At 38.4% G+C, this 18,164-nt stretch overlaps 1 protein-coding gene across 3 annotated transcripts in view; it reads right to left on the reverse strand.

The window, feature by feature from the left end:
• ZDHHC17 (zDHHC palmitoyltransferase 17) overlaps window positions 1–18,164 on the reverse strand; it is a 138,696-nt gene that overhangs the window by 70,021 nt on the left and 50,511 nt on the right. For all 3 annotated transcript variants that reach the window (XM_048835718.2, XM_048835719.2, XM_048835717.2), the window contains exons 3-5: window positions 16,345–16,467; window positions 12,676–12,753; window positions 11,105–11,249 (exon numbers count right to left, since the gene is read on the reverse strand). In XM_048835718.2, coding sequence (XP_048691675.1) covers window positions 11,105–11,249; window positions 12,676–12,753; window positions 16,345–16,467 — 346 coding nt within the window. The remainder of the gene's footprint in view (window positions 1–11,104; window positions 11,250–12,675; window positions 12,754–16,344; window positions 16,468–18,164) is intronic.

Consider the following 18,164-nt stretch of genomic DNA (forward strand, 5'->3'; position numbering starts at 1 on the left):
AATGTGCACTTGCGAATGTTTTTAACTGGCAGAAAGAATCCTTACATGGAAATTTTTAAATATGACAATTCTAAACAGTACCATGTTATAAATAACATATTTTAGCTAGATGAAATGAATGAGGCAACAGAATGTAGTTAGTGACAATGTTAGGTTCTCAGAATGATAAATACTGGCTAAATGTAAAGTATTTGTGTTTAATTATGTGTGGACAATCATTAAATGTATAGTAAGAACATGCTTTCATTCTTTTTCATTTTTGTATATTAGCAGCCATTTTATTTTCTGAATACTTAAAATACCTTATTTCCCCCCTCGTTCTGCTTTTAATAACTTTACTGGTAGGAAAAGGATGTTATATCCAACAACAACAAAAATCGCTTTTTAAAACAAAATAGATATTATGTGTACATATGCCCACACACATAACCCCTGGAATACATATCATAGATCACTGGTTATATTCTCTCTCTTGAAAATTTGAACAAGCTATTTGCTTAGAAGGATGACTGACTGACCTACAATGTCTGGAGTCTGGCTGACACTTTAAAAAAAAAAAAAGTAAGTATCGTGGCCAATTAGTTACTTGATCCCCAGCCCAACTCCTGTAATATTTTTGGTTTTGTATCACCACCAAATAAATTATATTATTGGTTTTGAGCCACTGGGGCTGTTTGACATTATTGTAACTAATTTTCCTTCAATTCTTGAACGTGGGCTGCCTTAAACTGCACCATAAGAAACATGTAATTCAAACAACCTAATTTCCCTTTTTGTATCTGTGATAGATGGTGTCCAACTTGTCAAATATGAATGATGGCTCCTAAGTAATTTTAATACTTAATATTCTATAGTTATGTTTATGATCAGCTATGCTTTTAGGTTAACTGCAAAGAAGGTAAATCTCAGTTTGTATGACAACAAACCATTCTAAAAGGGTCTAAAGGCCATCAACTGGATGAATACGCCAGTCATTTACAAATGGTCAAAAATTTCTGGCTAAAAATGTCCTTTTTGCAAAACTGAAGTTTTCCATATGAAAGTTTTGATTTTCCAACAGGAAAATTGTAATGTTTGCGTCTTGGCTGCTTGTCCAAAAGGCTCTTGTCAATTTCACTTTCTGCTAGTGAAACTGATAAAAGCTTTCCCCTAGGACTAGTGAAGCACAGAGCCCCCATTGTCTGTTGCCTGTCTCCCCCGTACCCCCATCCCAGCCAGCTCTGGGAGCTGGAGAGGCAGAGTGCGCTGATGACAGGAAAACATGAGGAATTCTGCCACCATGGGAGGTGTAGTCTTGTCCAGGAGGATGGCTCACAAAGATCACTGCCAGGTGTGTTCTTACTGAACTGAGGGATACACTTTATAATTTTAAAGGAAGTAAATAGACCAGTACAACTGGATTTGGAGCTGCTACTGGAGAAATCCAATGGTGCCTTGTCCACACAGAAAATCTCTTCCACTGGGCTTTGTATGTCACTCTGGTTCAGGGTTTCTTGCTTTGGACCAAGATGTCTTGAGAATACAGCCGAGCAGCTTTTTCTACAGATGTCAGCCAGCTAACATCCAAAATGCCAGATTCAGGGATGTCTGATTTGGATGCAGGACTGGACCACTGTTCTGCAAGACCAGATTCAGTAGGACCAGCGAGGTCATGGGTCTCCATACTTACAGGTTAATAAAGTTTGAGTACCAAATTATCTAGCCCATGTCTGTGCTATCATAATGACCTGAACTGTGTACTGCCTCAATTTCCTGAAGAACCTGAGTATCATGGGCATTGATGAAGAGAGGTATAATAGACCAGGAGCCCACAGAATAAGGAAGGCATCCAAAAGGAAACCTGGGCTCATGTCTCCCTGGAGCAGAAGCTGAGGCACTTGTGTCATGGTGCAAACAGGGCAACTTTTGTAAATCCCTATTTGTGCAAGACGCTTAAGGAGGGCTGCAATCTTGAGGCACAACTGAGGGTTCTCTGATGAGTCAGTCCGCCAGTTTGTTCTGGAGCCTAGGAGGTGCAGAGCACCATGAGATCCACCAGTCCATGGGATCCAGAGAGGGGAATCACAGAAGCAAGGGTAGCCATATGGAATTTGAAACAAGCAAAGAAGGTTGAGATAAAGATCAAGGATGGGTCTCCAACCCCTTTCTTCTTTTTGATTAAGAAACAGTTGGAATAAAATCCCTTGCCTCTGAACTCTGTGGCATTTCCTCTACCCATCCTAGTTGAATGAAGGAGTCCACTTCTTGCTTAAACAGTCTCCCATGAGAAGGGTTCCTGAAGATGGACAGGATGGGTGAGGAGCGGACAGAAACATTTTGAAACTGGATAGGATATCCCTTGTTGATTATCTGAAGGAGCCACAGATCTGAGGTTATCCCATGCCAGGCGGTTGCCAAAAGGAGTGTTGGACGAACAAAGATGTGAAAGTGATCCAGCCACAGTCTCAACACACACATCAAAACTGGTTCTTTCCCGAAGCCCCAAGTTGTGAAGCAACCAAGGAAGAAGCAGAGGGTTGCCTCTCGTAAAATCACTGCTTCTTCCTCAGGGTCTCCTCGGACAGTTGCTTAGTACCATACTGAGATTGTGGTCTCTGTCGGTAGAACAGTTGCTGTTTTGAATTCTTCCTCCTTGGAGGCTGGGACATACAGGCCCAAGAATCTTAAGGTTGTTCTGGAGTCTTTAAAGTATATGGAGCAATTCATATGTACCACTATTAAAGAGGTAATTGCCCTTGAATAGGGGGCCCTCAATGGTAACCTGGACCTCCCTTGGAATTCCCAATGCCTTAAAACTAAGCAGACTTCCTCATCACCATGGCATCTACCATTGTCCTGGCTGTTCTGTCTGATACACTGAGTGCTCCTTGGAGAGGCATTCAGGCTGTGAGTTGGCCTTCTGTCAAAGGGGACTTCACTTCCTCATGCTGGTTTTTCAGGAGTCTGTCCATAAAATTGCAATCTTTGTCCCATATTAAAAAAAAAAATGTATTTGGGGAACAGCTCCTGATAATTCGTTACTCTCATCTGCAGGCTTGCTATGGGGTACACCTTTCTCCCAAAGAGGTCTAACTTCTGGTCTTTCTCCCAAAGGATGGTCTTAAAGCAGCATAGCCAGCCTGACTTCTCATGAGGACTATGGTGTTGGTAAAAATATTCCAACCCTACAGCAGACATCTCTCAGCACTTTTTGATGTGATGTGACCAAGGCCAGCCTATGTCAAATCACTTTGGCCAATTCAAACAGTCTGTTATTAATGGGCATGGCTGACTGTCCCATAGAGGAAGGCTGCACTATACCCAGAAGTCTGTGTTGCTTCTCCTGGGTAACCTGCAACAGGATAAGCAGCATCTCCACCAATCTTTTTAGCAAGTCCCTTTAGCTCATCCACAGAAGTGGTGGATGGAGGCTTAACCAACTCTGTCTGGACAGAATGAGCTGACTGGAAGTTGATATACTGCTGGAGAGTAGTATAACCTCACCTGCCAGAAGCTGAATTCAATACTGAAGTGGAACCCTAGATGACTGGAGCTGCTTCTTTGACAAGAGGGACCTGGCTCTCAAGACTGGATAAAGTCACCTTCCTGGAATAGGGATTCACCCCCACTTGAGGGACCAGTATAGCCTCAGTTGATAGGGATAATGAGGATGGCTCTTGAGTGGGTAGAAGGTGGGGTGTGCTCTATGGATCCCTGATGATCTTCTGGTGCCCCTCAAATATTCTTCCTTAGATTCTCTGCCTGATTCTCACTGTGACACTCACAGAGGTGTGGGAGCAACTCCGGAGAAGAAGCTCTGCTGTGTACCTCTGGGGAAAAAGAAAAAACGTAAGCCTCTTCCAAAACTGGGGCAGATCTATCAGGTGTACTCCATCTTGTGGGCAACTACCCCCCCATAGCCTCTCAATGAGAGGCGAGTCCGTTACCATTCCTACAGAGAGATGTCTCACTGGTGCTGTGGAGGGTAGTGATGCCGACAAAGAGAGTTGGCACACAGCTGAAACTGAAGTCAAGGAAAGAGATCTGATTACACAGACACTTGGTGCCATAATTCCCAGTGCCTGTGTGAACAGTGCCAAGATGCTCGATGATGATACATTTGGTGCCAAAGTCTGTGTCTTTCTATCAAACCCGGAGGCAGCACTGTCCTTGGTATAGGAAGAGGCCATCTACAGCAACTTTGGGTTTGGTGCTGGGGCGCTGGTATAGGATTCCACTTCAAGGGTTTTGGAGGAGTAAGCCTTAGGAGAGGCTTTCTCCATCCCACGCTTGGAGAGTGGGATTGGTGCCTGCCCTGGTCCCTGAAGCGGTGCTTTTTAGGGCCCGTTTCTGAACACATCATCTATGCGGCTGACAAGTGGGTCTTATGAAAAGCCACCAAGAGTGGCATCTCAATTCATCAGGGCATTGGCAGCATGGAGCTGACCAGACACCTGGAGCGTCTCTGAAGGTCTACCCGGATCCAATGAGGCTTGCATCTTTCCAAGAAGAAGAGTTTCAGCTTTGCCTCTGTCGTCTGAGTCCTCTTGAAGTATGACACGCAGATTAAGCAGCACTCGAGAGCACAGCCCTCTTCAAAGGACAGCAGACACAAGGAGCGTCTGTTGTTCATGGGCATAGCAATGTCACAGGAGTAGATCTTTAACGCCGGTGACTTAGGGTTAACCACTGTACAAGGGGGCTCTGCACAAAGGAGAGATCTCTTGTATGGAATGGAAGTGGGAACTATCATTACTGTATCTAAAATTAAGTACTTCAAAGCAATGGGCAAAGAAAATTTATCAACAAGAACTAATGCTAACAAACTTTTCCTAGTGAGAGAAAGAATTGTGCTAGCTACTTGCTAAGATCAAAGAATGTGGATATTACAAGGTCTAACAGTCACAAGCAGTAAAAAGGAACTAAGTGCAGGTTGCGGCTGGCCCACACTTTATCATTTCAGATTCAGGGAGCGAAAGTGCACTCAGGGCACAAGCATGGACCCAGTGGACACTGCTATTCAAAGGAATCCAACCTCACACGCCTGAGTTACATGTGCATCCAGAGTGGAATCTGTGTGGATAAATCGCTCAAAGAAAAAATTCCAGTTTCCACACATCTTTACTCCTAATGGTGCAGTGGGAACTGCCCAGGGGAAAAGGGACGAGGGTTGGGGCATGCTTATATCCCATTGATCCATGGCTGCCAGAATGGTCCTTGGAGCCAGGGACATCCAGTAATGCTTAGAGCAGCCTCATAGCTACTTTAGTTGTGCAAGAGGGCCAAGCCCAGAAACACAGGGCCCAAGCTTCATGAGTGCAAAGGTTACATACACACACACTCCACCCGCCAAGTAGTCCTTGGCACTGCTCAGAATCAGAGTTTCTGAGCAGTACTGCAGCTATGAGTGTTAAAAAAATGAATTAGTGCTTGGCAACGTCTTCATGATTTTTTAACAATTTACGTAAGCAACCTTTGAAATTGGTTTGTACCACTTTATGTAGTGACAAGATAAACAAGTACAGTGGTTTTATTTTAAAACCACCTTGCTTCAAGTTTTTCCTCTCTATTTCATTGATCTGTAGAAAGAATCTGTTTTTATCTATGACAACCTAAACTGGGTTGTAGATTCTGATACTTGTGGACAGCTAGTGACAGGAGTCTTGGAAGACACTGAGCACTTGGTAGAGGAAGGTCAAAATTCACAAGTAACAGGATAAGGATCCTATCTGGGCAACAGTAATTGCAATTTCCATTCCCAGACAGTGCCATAAAGAAGCAGGTGGGAACCAGAGTGAACACAGGGAGAGCTGAGTGACTGCAGGGCATCAATTCTGCAAATGAGTAACTAACTTCCTGGATCTGAGTATTCCTATTGAACTCACTCAATGGGGCTAGTCGTATGCACAGTTACTTGCATCCATTTACAGGATGGGAGTTTACAAGTGCAGTGGCAGAATAGTTTCATAAAAGGTTGTATTAAATTTTTGCTTTTAAAATACACATAGAAGTGTGGTTTTGTAAATTTTCCATTATCTTTCTCTATTACAAAACATGAAATAGTATTTTAACTTCAATAACCATAAATATGTAAAAACATACCTAAATACATAACACCACAATGTTTATTGATTAAATTACTATGGATTTTGATAACATATGCAGGCACAATGCATAATTTTTCAACTTCATTTTCTCAGCTGTTTTCCAAAATAGCCAGAGTAATTAATACAGATTACAGATTCATCATGTAATATTAAACAGACATTGTAAAGGCAAAATGGGCACAATTTTTAGGTTTAGTAGTAATAATCTTTTACAAAAAACTCATGACCAGGAGAAATGTTTCCATGAGGATATTTTTAATTCCAAAAGAAACAAAATACAGCTACACATCCATACACTCACACCTCCCTATACAGTTTCTTTTGAAATAAAATTATATATTTATACATATATTACATAAGTAATAAAAGTTTATTATTTATATAGTATGTAACAATTATAAAGAAACATTTCTTTGGTGTTTTTGCAACTAATATACAAGTTTTTATTTATTTATTTATAAATTTGTAGTTTGATTGCAATAAATATATATTTTAAACCCAACAGTGCTGCTTTAACCAATGACTTTTGAAAGAAAAAACACTGTGTATATATTACACATACATAAAAAGCCTTACCAAAAGTCACCGTTTTACACACACACACACACACACACACATTCATTAACAAAATGCATGATTATGGAATTTTCTGATGCAGGGCGAGATCCTTAATAAAAATTCTATTGATCTCTGTCTACACCATTTATGCTGTTCAAACACACGTTTATCTACTATGTTTGGTCAACATCTTCATGTGTATCTTACTGCATAATGATTAGTATAACAAACTTTATCTGTTTAACTACACAAACAGTTTAATAAAAATTGTACGGCTGTCAATTAACCGCAGTTAACTCACACGATTAACTAAAAATTAATTGTGATTAATCACACTTATAACAATAGAATATCAATTGAAATTTATTAAATATTTTTGGATGTTTTTCTACATTTTCAATATTGATTTCAATTACAACACAGAATACAAAGTGCCCAGTGCTCACTTTGTATTATTATTTTTGATCACAAATATATACACTGTAAAAATGATAAACAAAAGAAATAGTATTTTTCAATTCACCTCATACAAGTATTGAAGTGCAATCTCTTTATCGTGAAAGTGTAACTTATAAATTCAGATTTTTTGTGGGGGGTTTACATAACTGCACTCAAAAACAAAACAATGTAAAACTTTAGAGCCTTCAAGTTCACCCAGTCCTACTACTTCTTCTGCCAATCGCTAAGACAAACAAGATTGTTTACATTGACATGAGATACTGCTGCCTGCTTCTTATTTACAATGTCACCTGAAAGTGAGAACAAGCATTTGCATGGTACATTTGTAGCCAGCATTGCAAGGTATTTACATGCCAGATATGCTAAACATTTGTGTGCCCCTTTATGCTTCAGCCACCATTCCAGAGGACATGCTTGCATGCTGATGATGCTCGTTAAAAAAAAATGTGTCAATTAAATTTGTGACTGTATCCTTGGGGGGAGAATTGTATGTCTCCTGCTCTGTTTTACCCACATTCTGCCATGTATTTCTTGTTATAGCAGTCTCGGATGATGACCCAGCACATGTTCGTTTTAAGAACACTTTCAGAGCAGATTGACAAAACACAAAGAAGGTACTGATGTGAGATTTCTAAAAATAGCTACAGCACTCGACCCAAGGTTTAAGAATCTGAAGTGCCGTCCAAAATCTGAGAGGGACGAGGTGTGGAGCGTGCTTTAAGAAGGTACTGATGTGAGATTTCTAAAAATAGCTACAGCACTCGACCCAAGGTTTAAGAATCTGAAGTGCCGTCCAAAATCTGAGAGGGACGAGGTGTGGAGCGTGCTTTAAGAAGTCTTTAAAAAGCAACACTCTGATACAAAAACTACAGAACCTGAACAACCAAAAAAGAAAATCAACCTTCTGCTGGTGGCATCTGACTCAGATGATGAAAATGAACGTCTCAGTTTGCACTGCTTTGGATCATTATCAAGCAGAACCCATCATCAGCATGGAAGCATGTCCTCTGGAATGGTGGTTGAAGCATGAAGAGACACATGAATCTTTAGCACATCTGCCATATAAATATCTTCCAACGCCAGCTACAACGGTGCCATGCGAATGCCTGTTCTCTCTTTCAGGTGACATTGTAAACAAGAAGCAGGCAGCATTATCTCCTACAAATTGTAACCAACCTTGTTTGTATGAGTGATTGGCTAACCAAGATGTAGGACTGAGTGGACTTGTAGGCTCTAAGGTTTTACATTGTTTTGTTTTTGAATGCAGGTTCTTTTGTACATAATTCTACATCTGTAAATTCAACTTTCATAATAAAGAGATTGCACTACAGTACTTGTACGAAGTGAACTGAAAAATACTTTTTTTGTTGTTTTTTTACAGTAAAAATACCTAATCAAAAATAAATATAGGTGAGCACTGTACACTTTGTATTCTGTGTTGTAATTGAAATTAATATATTTGAAAATGTAGTAAACATTCAAAAATATTTAAAATAAATGGTATTCTATTGTTGTTTAATGGCATGATTAATTGCACGATTAATCACAATTATTTTTTTTAATCACTTGACAGCCCTAAAAAATTGATTACTGAAAGCAACAGCTTTGAAAAAGTATTTTAAAAGTTAGAAAGAATATACCAAGACCATTTTCTGCTACTGTTGTCACTATACAGCAGAATCTAAGCAGAAAGTAAATATGAGGCAAGGACTGATATACAGCAATATGAGATTGAAGATAGTTATCTGTGCTACAGCACCATCTGCTGTTCCATCTCAGCTACTTTATAAAGGAACTAAATATAATACAATATACTCCCAATTATCCAAATAGCATGGGGGACACGGGTTTTATCTGGATAAACTAGAGTGTGAATAATCAAGAGGGTAGAAGCCATTCAGTAGTGGGATAGCCTCCCCAGCAGCTGGAGTCTCGTCGTCGTCCTCCTCCTCCTTGCAGTCCTGGCCAGGGGTCTCTACTCTGCCCTGCTCCACTCACTCACTCCCCTGACAACAGGGCTGCAGAAGGCTCCCTGAATTATTGAAGGGTTGGTGACACCCAGTCTCTGCAGGGGCAAAGTATGGGGCAGAGCACAGACTCTGGGGCTGGGACTCTGCTCTGCCCTGCCAGGACTTCAGTCTTCCCTCTATCTTGTGCCTTTAGGGATTGGGTGTCACTGGCCCTGCAGCAGGGCAGGGAGCCCTCTACAGCTCTGATGTCATGGTCCTACTCATTCACTCCCATGATAGCAGGATGCAGAGGGTTCTCTGGGCCGCTGCAAGAGCCGTTTAGCAGCAGGGTGACCTCCTTCATGGCCGGGAGCTCCGCCTCTTCCTCAGAGTCCTGTTCAGGGGGTCTCTGTTCTATTATCCAAACCTTCACATTATCTGAATCCCTTCTTTATGCCCCAGCATGCGATACATGGTGGACAAGAACGGGATTCAGAAAATGCAGAGGTTTGAATAATAGAATTTTGGATAAATGGGAGTATACTGTATATGTTTACAAGGTCAAAGCAGCCAGAAAACAAGAATAAAGTAGAATACAGGTTGATGGAGCTCAGTTATGCCTGGATAGTCATTGCCTGCTACAGAGCATTTACCTGGAATGTATTGTTTTTAATTACACAATATGCTGATACTTAATAGCTATAGGATTATTTGCACAAAGACACCGATTCTACAGGGATAGAGGTGTTAGATTCACTAGATTTTGTTGTATTGCTTAAAAGATTGTTACTACAAAGAATGGGTTATAGTATGTAATGCTGGGATGTTATTAAAATTATTTCAACTTATATTTTACATAATGCGTAAGTGGTAACAGACTAATTTTTTGTAACTGACTTTTATGGTCATGTTAAATTTCATCAGACTGATTTGAATGAACAGCAGCATAACAAAGATACACAATTGGAAGTACCTAGTTAAAAAATATAAGAGGGGATTTTTTTTTAAATGAGTTATGGAGACCATACCTGAACTCTCCTCTACCAAGAACAAAACAGTGCTGAGTCATGTGTGCAAGCTAGCCAATAATTACGGCGAAGATATTTTCATGGATATTTTTAGTGCAAGTCACAAACAGGTCACGGGCAATAAAGAAAAATTCACGGAAGCCTGTGACCTGTCTGTGACTTTTACTAAACATATCCCTGACAAAATGGGGAGCCCAGTTGCAGGGTCCCCACACTGCCAGCAGAGGTTTTGGCAGCTGCAGGGACCGCTCTCAGGTCCCCCCGCCACTCCCGGCCGCTAGGGCTGAATTCACAGAGGTTGCTTGAAGTCACCGTGACTTCTGCAACTGTGACAAGATTCCGTGACTTCTGCAACCTCTGTGAAAAAAAAAAAAAATCTTAGCCTTATCTATAATTTATTTTGAAAATACTAATGGTGACTTTGGTTTAATGATGCCTTTCAGACACACAAAATGAAGGATGGTGGGACATTAGATGAGTTAATCTGAGAAGCAAATTATTTTTTATAGATGTATTGACACATCCCACAGCAAGGATGGGGAGATTGTTTTATTAATTGTTTTGTTGGGTGTATGCACAAAGGTGTACAGGGAGCTAAAACAAAAATGTTCAGTCTCATGATATCATCATGCCTCTTTTGCCTTGTTTGGCTGTTTACGTGAGGTTTCAATGTTTTGGAGATTTGTGGATAAGTGAAATATACTTAATTAAAATGATATTCAATGAAAGTAAGGAAAATAATATATAAATTCACTAGTATTTACACATATTATACTGGCATTAAACACATATGAACAAAAGCTAAAGTGCTCACACAACTGTTAACAGATGGTATATGCTTCAATTAAAATGCAGTAGTCTAAAACTACAAAACAGTAATAATACAAAAAGACATTACAGTTTCCAAAACGACAGAACATTACATTACTCAAATTGTAAGCACAGTTTTTAACTATTTTCTTACTACTGAAATATTCTCTTTAGGAGTCTATTTATTAAAATGTGTTATTTTATTTGAATTTACCTGTCCCTTTGCTATCAGGTAAGCAACAATAGATGTATGCCCAAACTGGGCAGCCAAGTGAATACAGCTGCATCCTTCCCCATCAATTAGTGATGGATCTGCACCATACTTCATCAGTTGTACAACCATGGATAAGTGACCCTGTCTAAACATAACAGTGAAAACAAACACACCTGGTTAATTATATATATAAAATTTGGTAACATATTTGGATAGGAAAAATGTTAAATTCCAACATTTTTAATTAATTAAACAATTATATCATTATATCACTCTGAATTAAAGATTAAGACAACTTTTCCTTTGAAAACGATGATCACTATGCATCTGATTCTGCAAATATGTGAACAACCAAGTATGAGACTAATTAATTTTAAATTTTGGATTTTTTTTTTTTTTAAAAGTCTATGAACAGATTAGTTGATTTTTTTTTTATTTTATTTTTGCAGGGAGGAGATGCAACGTATCCTTCTATTACGGGGAAAACGAGTGCTGCTTTGGGACCGACACTTTTCCTGCACTGCAGTAAAAGCATCCACAAAATCTTTTTAGCATAATAGCCATCAGGGTTCTCACCATTTTTGTGATAAGGTGCCAAATATGCACAGTTGTCAGTTAGTGCACAGCTGCGACACCACAAACCAGGCCCTTCCAGTCAATCAGAATATGGCTTTGGTCAACTGGTGTTCAAAGTGACACAAATTTTCTCTGAACCTGATTTAATTTAGAGCAGTAATAATCTGTTTAACAGTTCACCTTATAATACATATATAACCAAATATGATCTTTAACCCAAAAGGAATAAATTAGTTTTAATATTTAAAATTAAGCCGAACACATTAGCTTAATGAGCGGATTTTTCATTGCCAAGTATCAACATAATTTAATATTTTAAATGTTCCAAAGGCCAATATCCCAGGCCTTCTTTTTGCAGTACATAATTATGAATATTAGTACATATATACTTCCTTTCCCATTCATTTCTACTTAACTGTATCTGAAGGAGTACCTATTAGAAGACAGTTGTCTGTCCAGTACTGTACACAGGAGTTCATTCACCCCTTTTATTCTTTGACAGTGTCCTACATAATAATTCTGGTCTCTCCTGGTGTTTAAAATGCACCTTTAATAATCTCCTGAATTTATGAGGCAATGCTCTGGACAGCATCAGACACAAACTGTCTCCTGACTGTCATCCTCCACTTCTGTATTACTAGATACCACCAGATACTCAATAGCAAGATTCTCAAAGCAACAGTGAAGAGCCGCAAAGCGACAACTGACTCAAATTTTTATACAATATATATCCTCTCTTATCATAACGATCAGCCTCTTCTACATCTATAGACCAGTTTGCTAGTTTCAGATGAACTGAATGTCCCGTCCTTAGAGACCAAACATATAAATGTACTCAGTTACTGCCACCAACCCAGTTCCTCAAGTTCACTCGTACATGGAGACACAACTCATACCCATAATAGAAGTATATAATGGAATCTAATTCAAATAACAAACAACAAATTGCTGTCTAATTAAACTGGAAGTACAGAAAATCCAGACTTTTTCCCCACCTCGTTGCCCAGTGAAGTGGGGTGGAATTTAAATCTCCTCCCAGCTGATCAACAATAGCACCCTTTGATATGTAGAATCTAAAAACATAATGAAAAATATACATTTAATCTAAATTGTTTTGATTACAATCAAAAACATGAAAGATAAGTGACAAACATATAATTAAAAAGAGACATAAGATGCAGGTTTAAAAAAAATATGCCCAGCCTTCCTATAACAGATCTTCTCCTTGAAATTACCAGTCTTGAATTTTTGATACACACAGCTTTTTGCTGGTCTAGTCTTATTTTAAGATTACTTTTATTAACTTCAAAATTGCTAATTTAGTTGTCACTATACGTGTTAATGTAAAAAGATTTACATTATTATAAATAGATGGAAGGTTATTTACAATATTTTTTAAAAAAAAACTAAGTTATAATTTAAGTTCAGTGGAGTAAAAGAGATCTTTGTGTTTGACTATGAAAAACAGACAGGAATACTTGCAGAATTTTAGTGAAGGTAAAACACAGTTTTAGACAATTCAATTTGTAGCATGTATTATCACTGGAATGTCCCTACTGAAATCACTGTTCCAAGAATGAATGTTTCTGTTATGCTTTTAACCAAGTGTAAAGATTTTACACGCTTCTCAATTACAGTTATTAGACAGGGGACAAAAAAAATTAGATACTTTAAAAATGACTGGATAGAAATTAATTTTTCTGAAAAACATTTTTTAGCAGACTAACCACCTGTAGGACAAATTGAATTATCCACATTTAATCTGTAGCAATTCATATTTATAACATATGTGCAGTTTTTGTGAGCTGAGATAATTCTTTTCCCTACTGAAGTATGCTTTCCCTGAGAGATTAAATTGGTAAAATGTGGAAGACAATGTAAGTCATAGTTAACTAACAAAAAAGGCAAACATTTTTTTAAGCACAAGTCTTGTCAGAAATTTTAACAATACAGTTACTTCAGTGCAGGTCAATGGAAACCTCTAACAGTTAAAATTGAATCTTACATGCAAAATTTGGTCTCAGATCCAGATTTCAGGCATCTTAAAATTTGGAGGTGTTCAGCCCAGTATAAAGCAAGAAACCACCTGTAAAATTCTGATCTGGACTCCAAAACAACCCTCCAAGCCATCCCTAACCTGGTGGATGTTCAGATCTGTCATTTTGGTTCATTACCCTCTCAATTTTCAATAAGTTATTTTGCTAGTAAATCATGTATGAAGAAATCATATGATAGGGCTCAAAACACCTAGTTACAAGAACATCTACAATAGAAGAAACATGGAGAATATTGGGTCTCTTTTTTAAATTCTAAATGCCAAAGAGAAGTTATATATCACTAACTGTTTGCCTCTTTGACAGTGAGGCAGGCCTGCATGCAGCCAGTTAGGAGTGACATAACTACAGGGTTTACATTTGCTTTTAAATTTAATAAAGAAAGAGGGGAGCAAGTGCATAGTCAGGAGGGAGGTTTTTTATATATAACTTTGCAGGTGAATTTAGTGCTTATGGAAGTGAGTGAATAACTACACTACTCAGAACTAGCCATCATACAGGCATGGTACTGTGCAGAACTTCCTCATTAACTTCAATTCTCACCTACATCACTTCTATACTTTCAGCAAATCCCTGACAAGGGAATGACCTTGTAGGGGAGAATAGTTCCGTTTTTGGAGGGGAGAATAGTTCTGTTTCAGCGCTCATTCAGCCTTTGGACTCTATTAAGAACAGTGCCAACTGAGAGGGGAGTATTTGTAATACGAGCACATGTCATCCAAGAACTCAACACTGGTCAACCCTTTGGATTTATTGAATGAATAAGAAAATACAAGTAAGATTACTTTTTAACAATGGCTTTCAGATGCTATTGTACCTTTTTTAATAAAGCAATATAGATACCAGACAAAAAAAATACACATATGTTGGTAGTTTAAGTTGTTTAAGACTTCTTTGACATTCCAGCCACTGCAGTTGTCAGACAAGCCAGAAGGAGAAGGAAAATAAGAAGGGGTATAAAAAAGGGAAGAAGAGCAAGAAAAAGACAAAAACCTCTCAAAAAAAGAGCCCTGGTTGCTTAAAGAAATCAGGTGTCTTACATTTTATCAGTTCTGTACATAGACTCTCCCTCAAAATGATAGGGAGAGGTAGAAGACTGCCTGTTTTTTTATCTAAAAGAAAATGGACATACAATCAGTCTTGTTATTCTTTTACACTTTTCCATGACAGTGTAAAAGGAGATTAGCTGTCTTTGCCATGGGAGCTGCAATAACACTTGTTCTTCTGTCTTTCAAAACCAATGACTAATGTACTTCCATGTCTGTATTTCTCCGTCAGTGGTTCTGCATAATGGAAGGCAAAATGAACTGCAACAGGAAAAAAGTGCCCTTAAAAAGCAAATCATGATGACAACTGTGGCTTCGTGAAGGATCTGGTGGCCAAAGAACCTATAATAACAGATAGGACCTAGAGACTACCTGGAGAATCTCTTTATGCCTCATTTTTGCCTTTGCATATTTGGTTGTGTGTGTGGCTGCACATGCACATTAACACAGTAGAACTATTTTGAAACCTGCCATTGAGTCAGTGAACTTAATGTCAAGTGCTCTTGGCATCCTGCCAACCCCCATGTTATACTGACTACCTATCTAGTGTATACATTTAGCTCATTTTTTTAATTAATGCAAAAGGAATCATATGTACCATTCACACACCTATGACCTTGCAGAGTAACAAACACTAATGATTATTCCTTACTTACTTTAGTCTCTGTTCTAAAAACCTAAAGGATTTTTTCTTTGGTCATCACTTCTTGTATTGTATAAGACAAAAAAAAACAAAACTGGCTACTAAGCATTTAACAGGTCTTATTCTTGGGTACTACGGCATCACAGAGATTCTGCAAAATATCTAGACTGGGGTTTCTGGCTTTTATTTTTTACTAGGGCTGTCAAGCTATTAAAAAAATTAATCGTGATTAATTGTGCTGTTAAACGATAACAGAATACTATTTATTTAAATATTTTTGGATGTTTTCTACATTTTCAAATATATTGATTTCAGTTACAAGATAAATCTAAAATACATTTTGTATTCTATTTTTTATTACAAATATTTGCACTGTAAAAAAAACACAAAAGAAATAATATTTTTCAATTCCCTCATTACAAGTACTGTAGTGCAATCTCTTTACCATGAAAGTTGAACTTACAAATGTAGAATTATTTACATTGGTACAAATCTGGTGTACATACAGTACTTGTATGAGGTGAACAGAAAAATAATATTTCTTTTGTTTATCATTTTACAGTGCAAATATTTGTAATAAAATTAATATAAAGTGAGTACTGTACACATTGTATTCTGTGTTGTAATTGAAGTCAATATATTTTGAAATGTAGAAAAACAGTCAAATATTTAATATATTTCAATTGAGATTCTATTGTTTAACAGGGTGATTAATCATGATTAATTTTTTTAATTGCAATTAATTTTTTTTTTTAGTTAATTGCGTGAGTTAACTGCGATTAATCGACAGCCCTATTTTTTACCCTTAAAATTGAGAACGAGTGGGCTTAAAAAGGAACTATGAAATCTATTTAGCATTATAGACAAACACAAAAATTACTTAAAGACATCATTGATGTTTAGCTATATATTAATACATACTTCACCAGATCTATTCTGTTGTTGATTGCAGCCCAGTGGAGAAGTGTAACGTTTTCTTTGTCTGGCTGCCGTACATCATAACCTGCTTCCACCAACTCTCTACATCGTTCATATATTCCATACCTTGAAGAAGAAAAAAAATTTCAACTTATTATCATAAGCAAAAACCAACACATAGGAAACAATCAGGTACTTAGATACCAGAGAGATGAGCACAGTATAAGAACTTACGCAATTACAAGATTGTTCTCACCTGCTGGAGATAAACAAAAAGTGAGTAAGAAACAGCAAACTTCTTATGCAGAGGGATTACCATGACAAAGTTTTCTTTTTTCCACCTGCTGCTAATAGGAGAAGCATGAAGACAGGAAACTTGTGCACAAATAGGACAAGACAATCAGTCAACTGCATAAGGAGTTCTTGAAAGACTATATTACGTATGTGAAAGAAACGAAGATTTTGCTCCTCTGCCATAGAATTTCATTTGTGAACTAATTAATCAATCTAGGTCGACCTGAGACTACAGTTTTCCACCAAGAAGTGCTCTCTTCCCACTTCCCTGGGGAAAAAAAAAACAGACAATATAATCTCAGTTTATGGAAGAATAAGCAGAAGCAGAAGCACTGAAAGCAGTGACCCCTGTGCAACCACATGCAAAACTTACTGTTCTTCATGGATAGTCAATACTACCTGGGACCAAAGTTGACCAACATCAGCACTTCCTTTCAGGAGGAAAGTTTACTAATGTTGAGAAGCATGTAGCTGCTTGGGCAGAATTCAAAAAACTACTACTAGCTACTGATAACCCAGCTAGCTACTACCCTGTCTCCATGCTCCTTTTCATGGGCAAAATTACAGGGAAAATTATGACAATACCTGTACTCTATTAATGTCTGAGTCCTAAATGCTCAAGCTCCAGACTTTGATAAGGAATCGTGACAGCTCAGGTTGCACTAGTCTCTCTCAATGTCACAGCTGAAACACAAACATTCTTGCTGATGCACCTATCAGCAGCTCTCAACAAAGTTTATCAAGAAGAACTGCGCTGGAACCACAACTCTGAACTCATTTGGGGCTTTGGGGGGTAATATAAAAAACCATAATGCAGACTGTTGCATTTAACACACAGCCAGCTAAAGGATTATGCCCATGTGTCCCTTCCTCACAGGGGGCAAAGTGACCCATTCTCTCATTCCTTCACCACTCAGAGTTTCAAGAGGAGTTTCTGAGCTGCAAGTATGGATGATGGGGTCGTGGGATCCACATGCACAAAACATCTCAGAGAACACCACTTACTATAAGGTAAGTAACTGTTTCTTTTTCTTCAAGGTCCTCTGCATGTGGCTCCCACTTATGGTGATTAACTAGCAGTTTGGTAAGCTAAGCAGTGAGAGATAGGAGCTCATCTGCACATGGACAGTAGAACTGGTCTTCTAAACTCAGCATACACCCCAGATGCTGATACGAGAGAGTAATGGTTGGTAAACGTGCAAACTGAGGACCATGTCACTGCTCTACAAATTTCAATGACTGGAACTCTGCTGAGGTAGCTTGGCTACTGGTAGAATGAGCAGTCACTCAACTTGGTAGCTGTAACTTATGGATGACATATGAAATCTTGATACTGTTCACAATCTATTTGGTTAATATCTGAGATGAGTTTTGTCTACATTTTGATACATTTAAAGCAGTGGTTTCCAAACTGTGGGTCATGACCCAGTACTAGGCTGCAGAACGTAAAGCACTGAGTTGCAGCAGTTCTGGTCAGCACCGCCGACTGGGCCTGTTCCTACACCGCGCTGTGCCCTGGAAGCAGCCAG

The sequence above is a fragment of the Caretta caretta genome, chromosome 1, assembly GCF_965140235.1.
Source record: "Caretta caretta isolate rCarCar2 chromosome 1, rCarCar1.hap1, whole genome shotgun sequence".
In the NCBI taxonomy this organism is placed as follows: Eukaryota; Metazoa; Chordata; order Testudines; family Cheloniidae; genus Caretta; species Caretta caretta.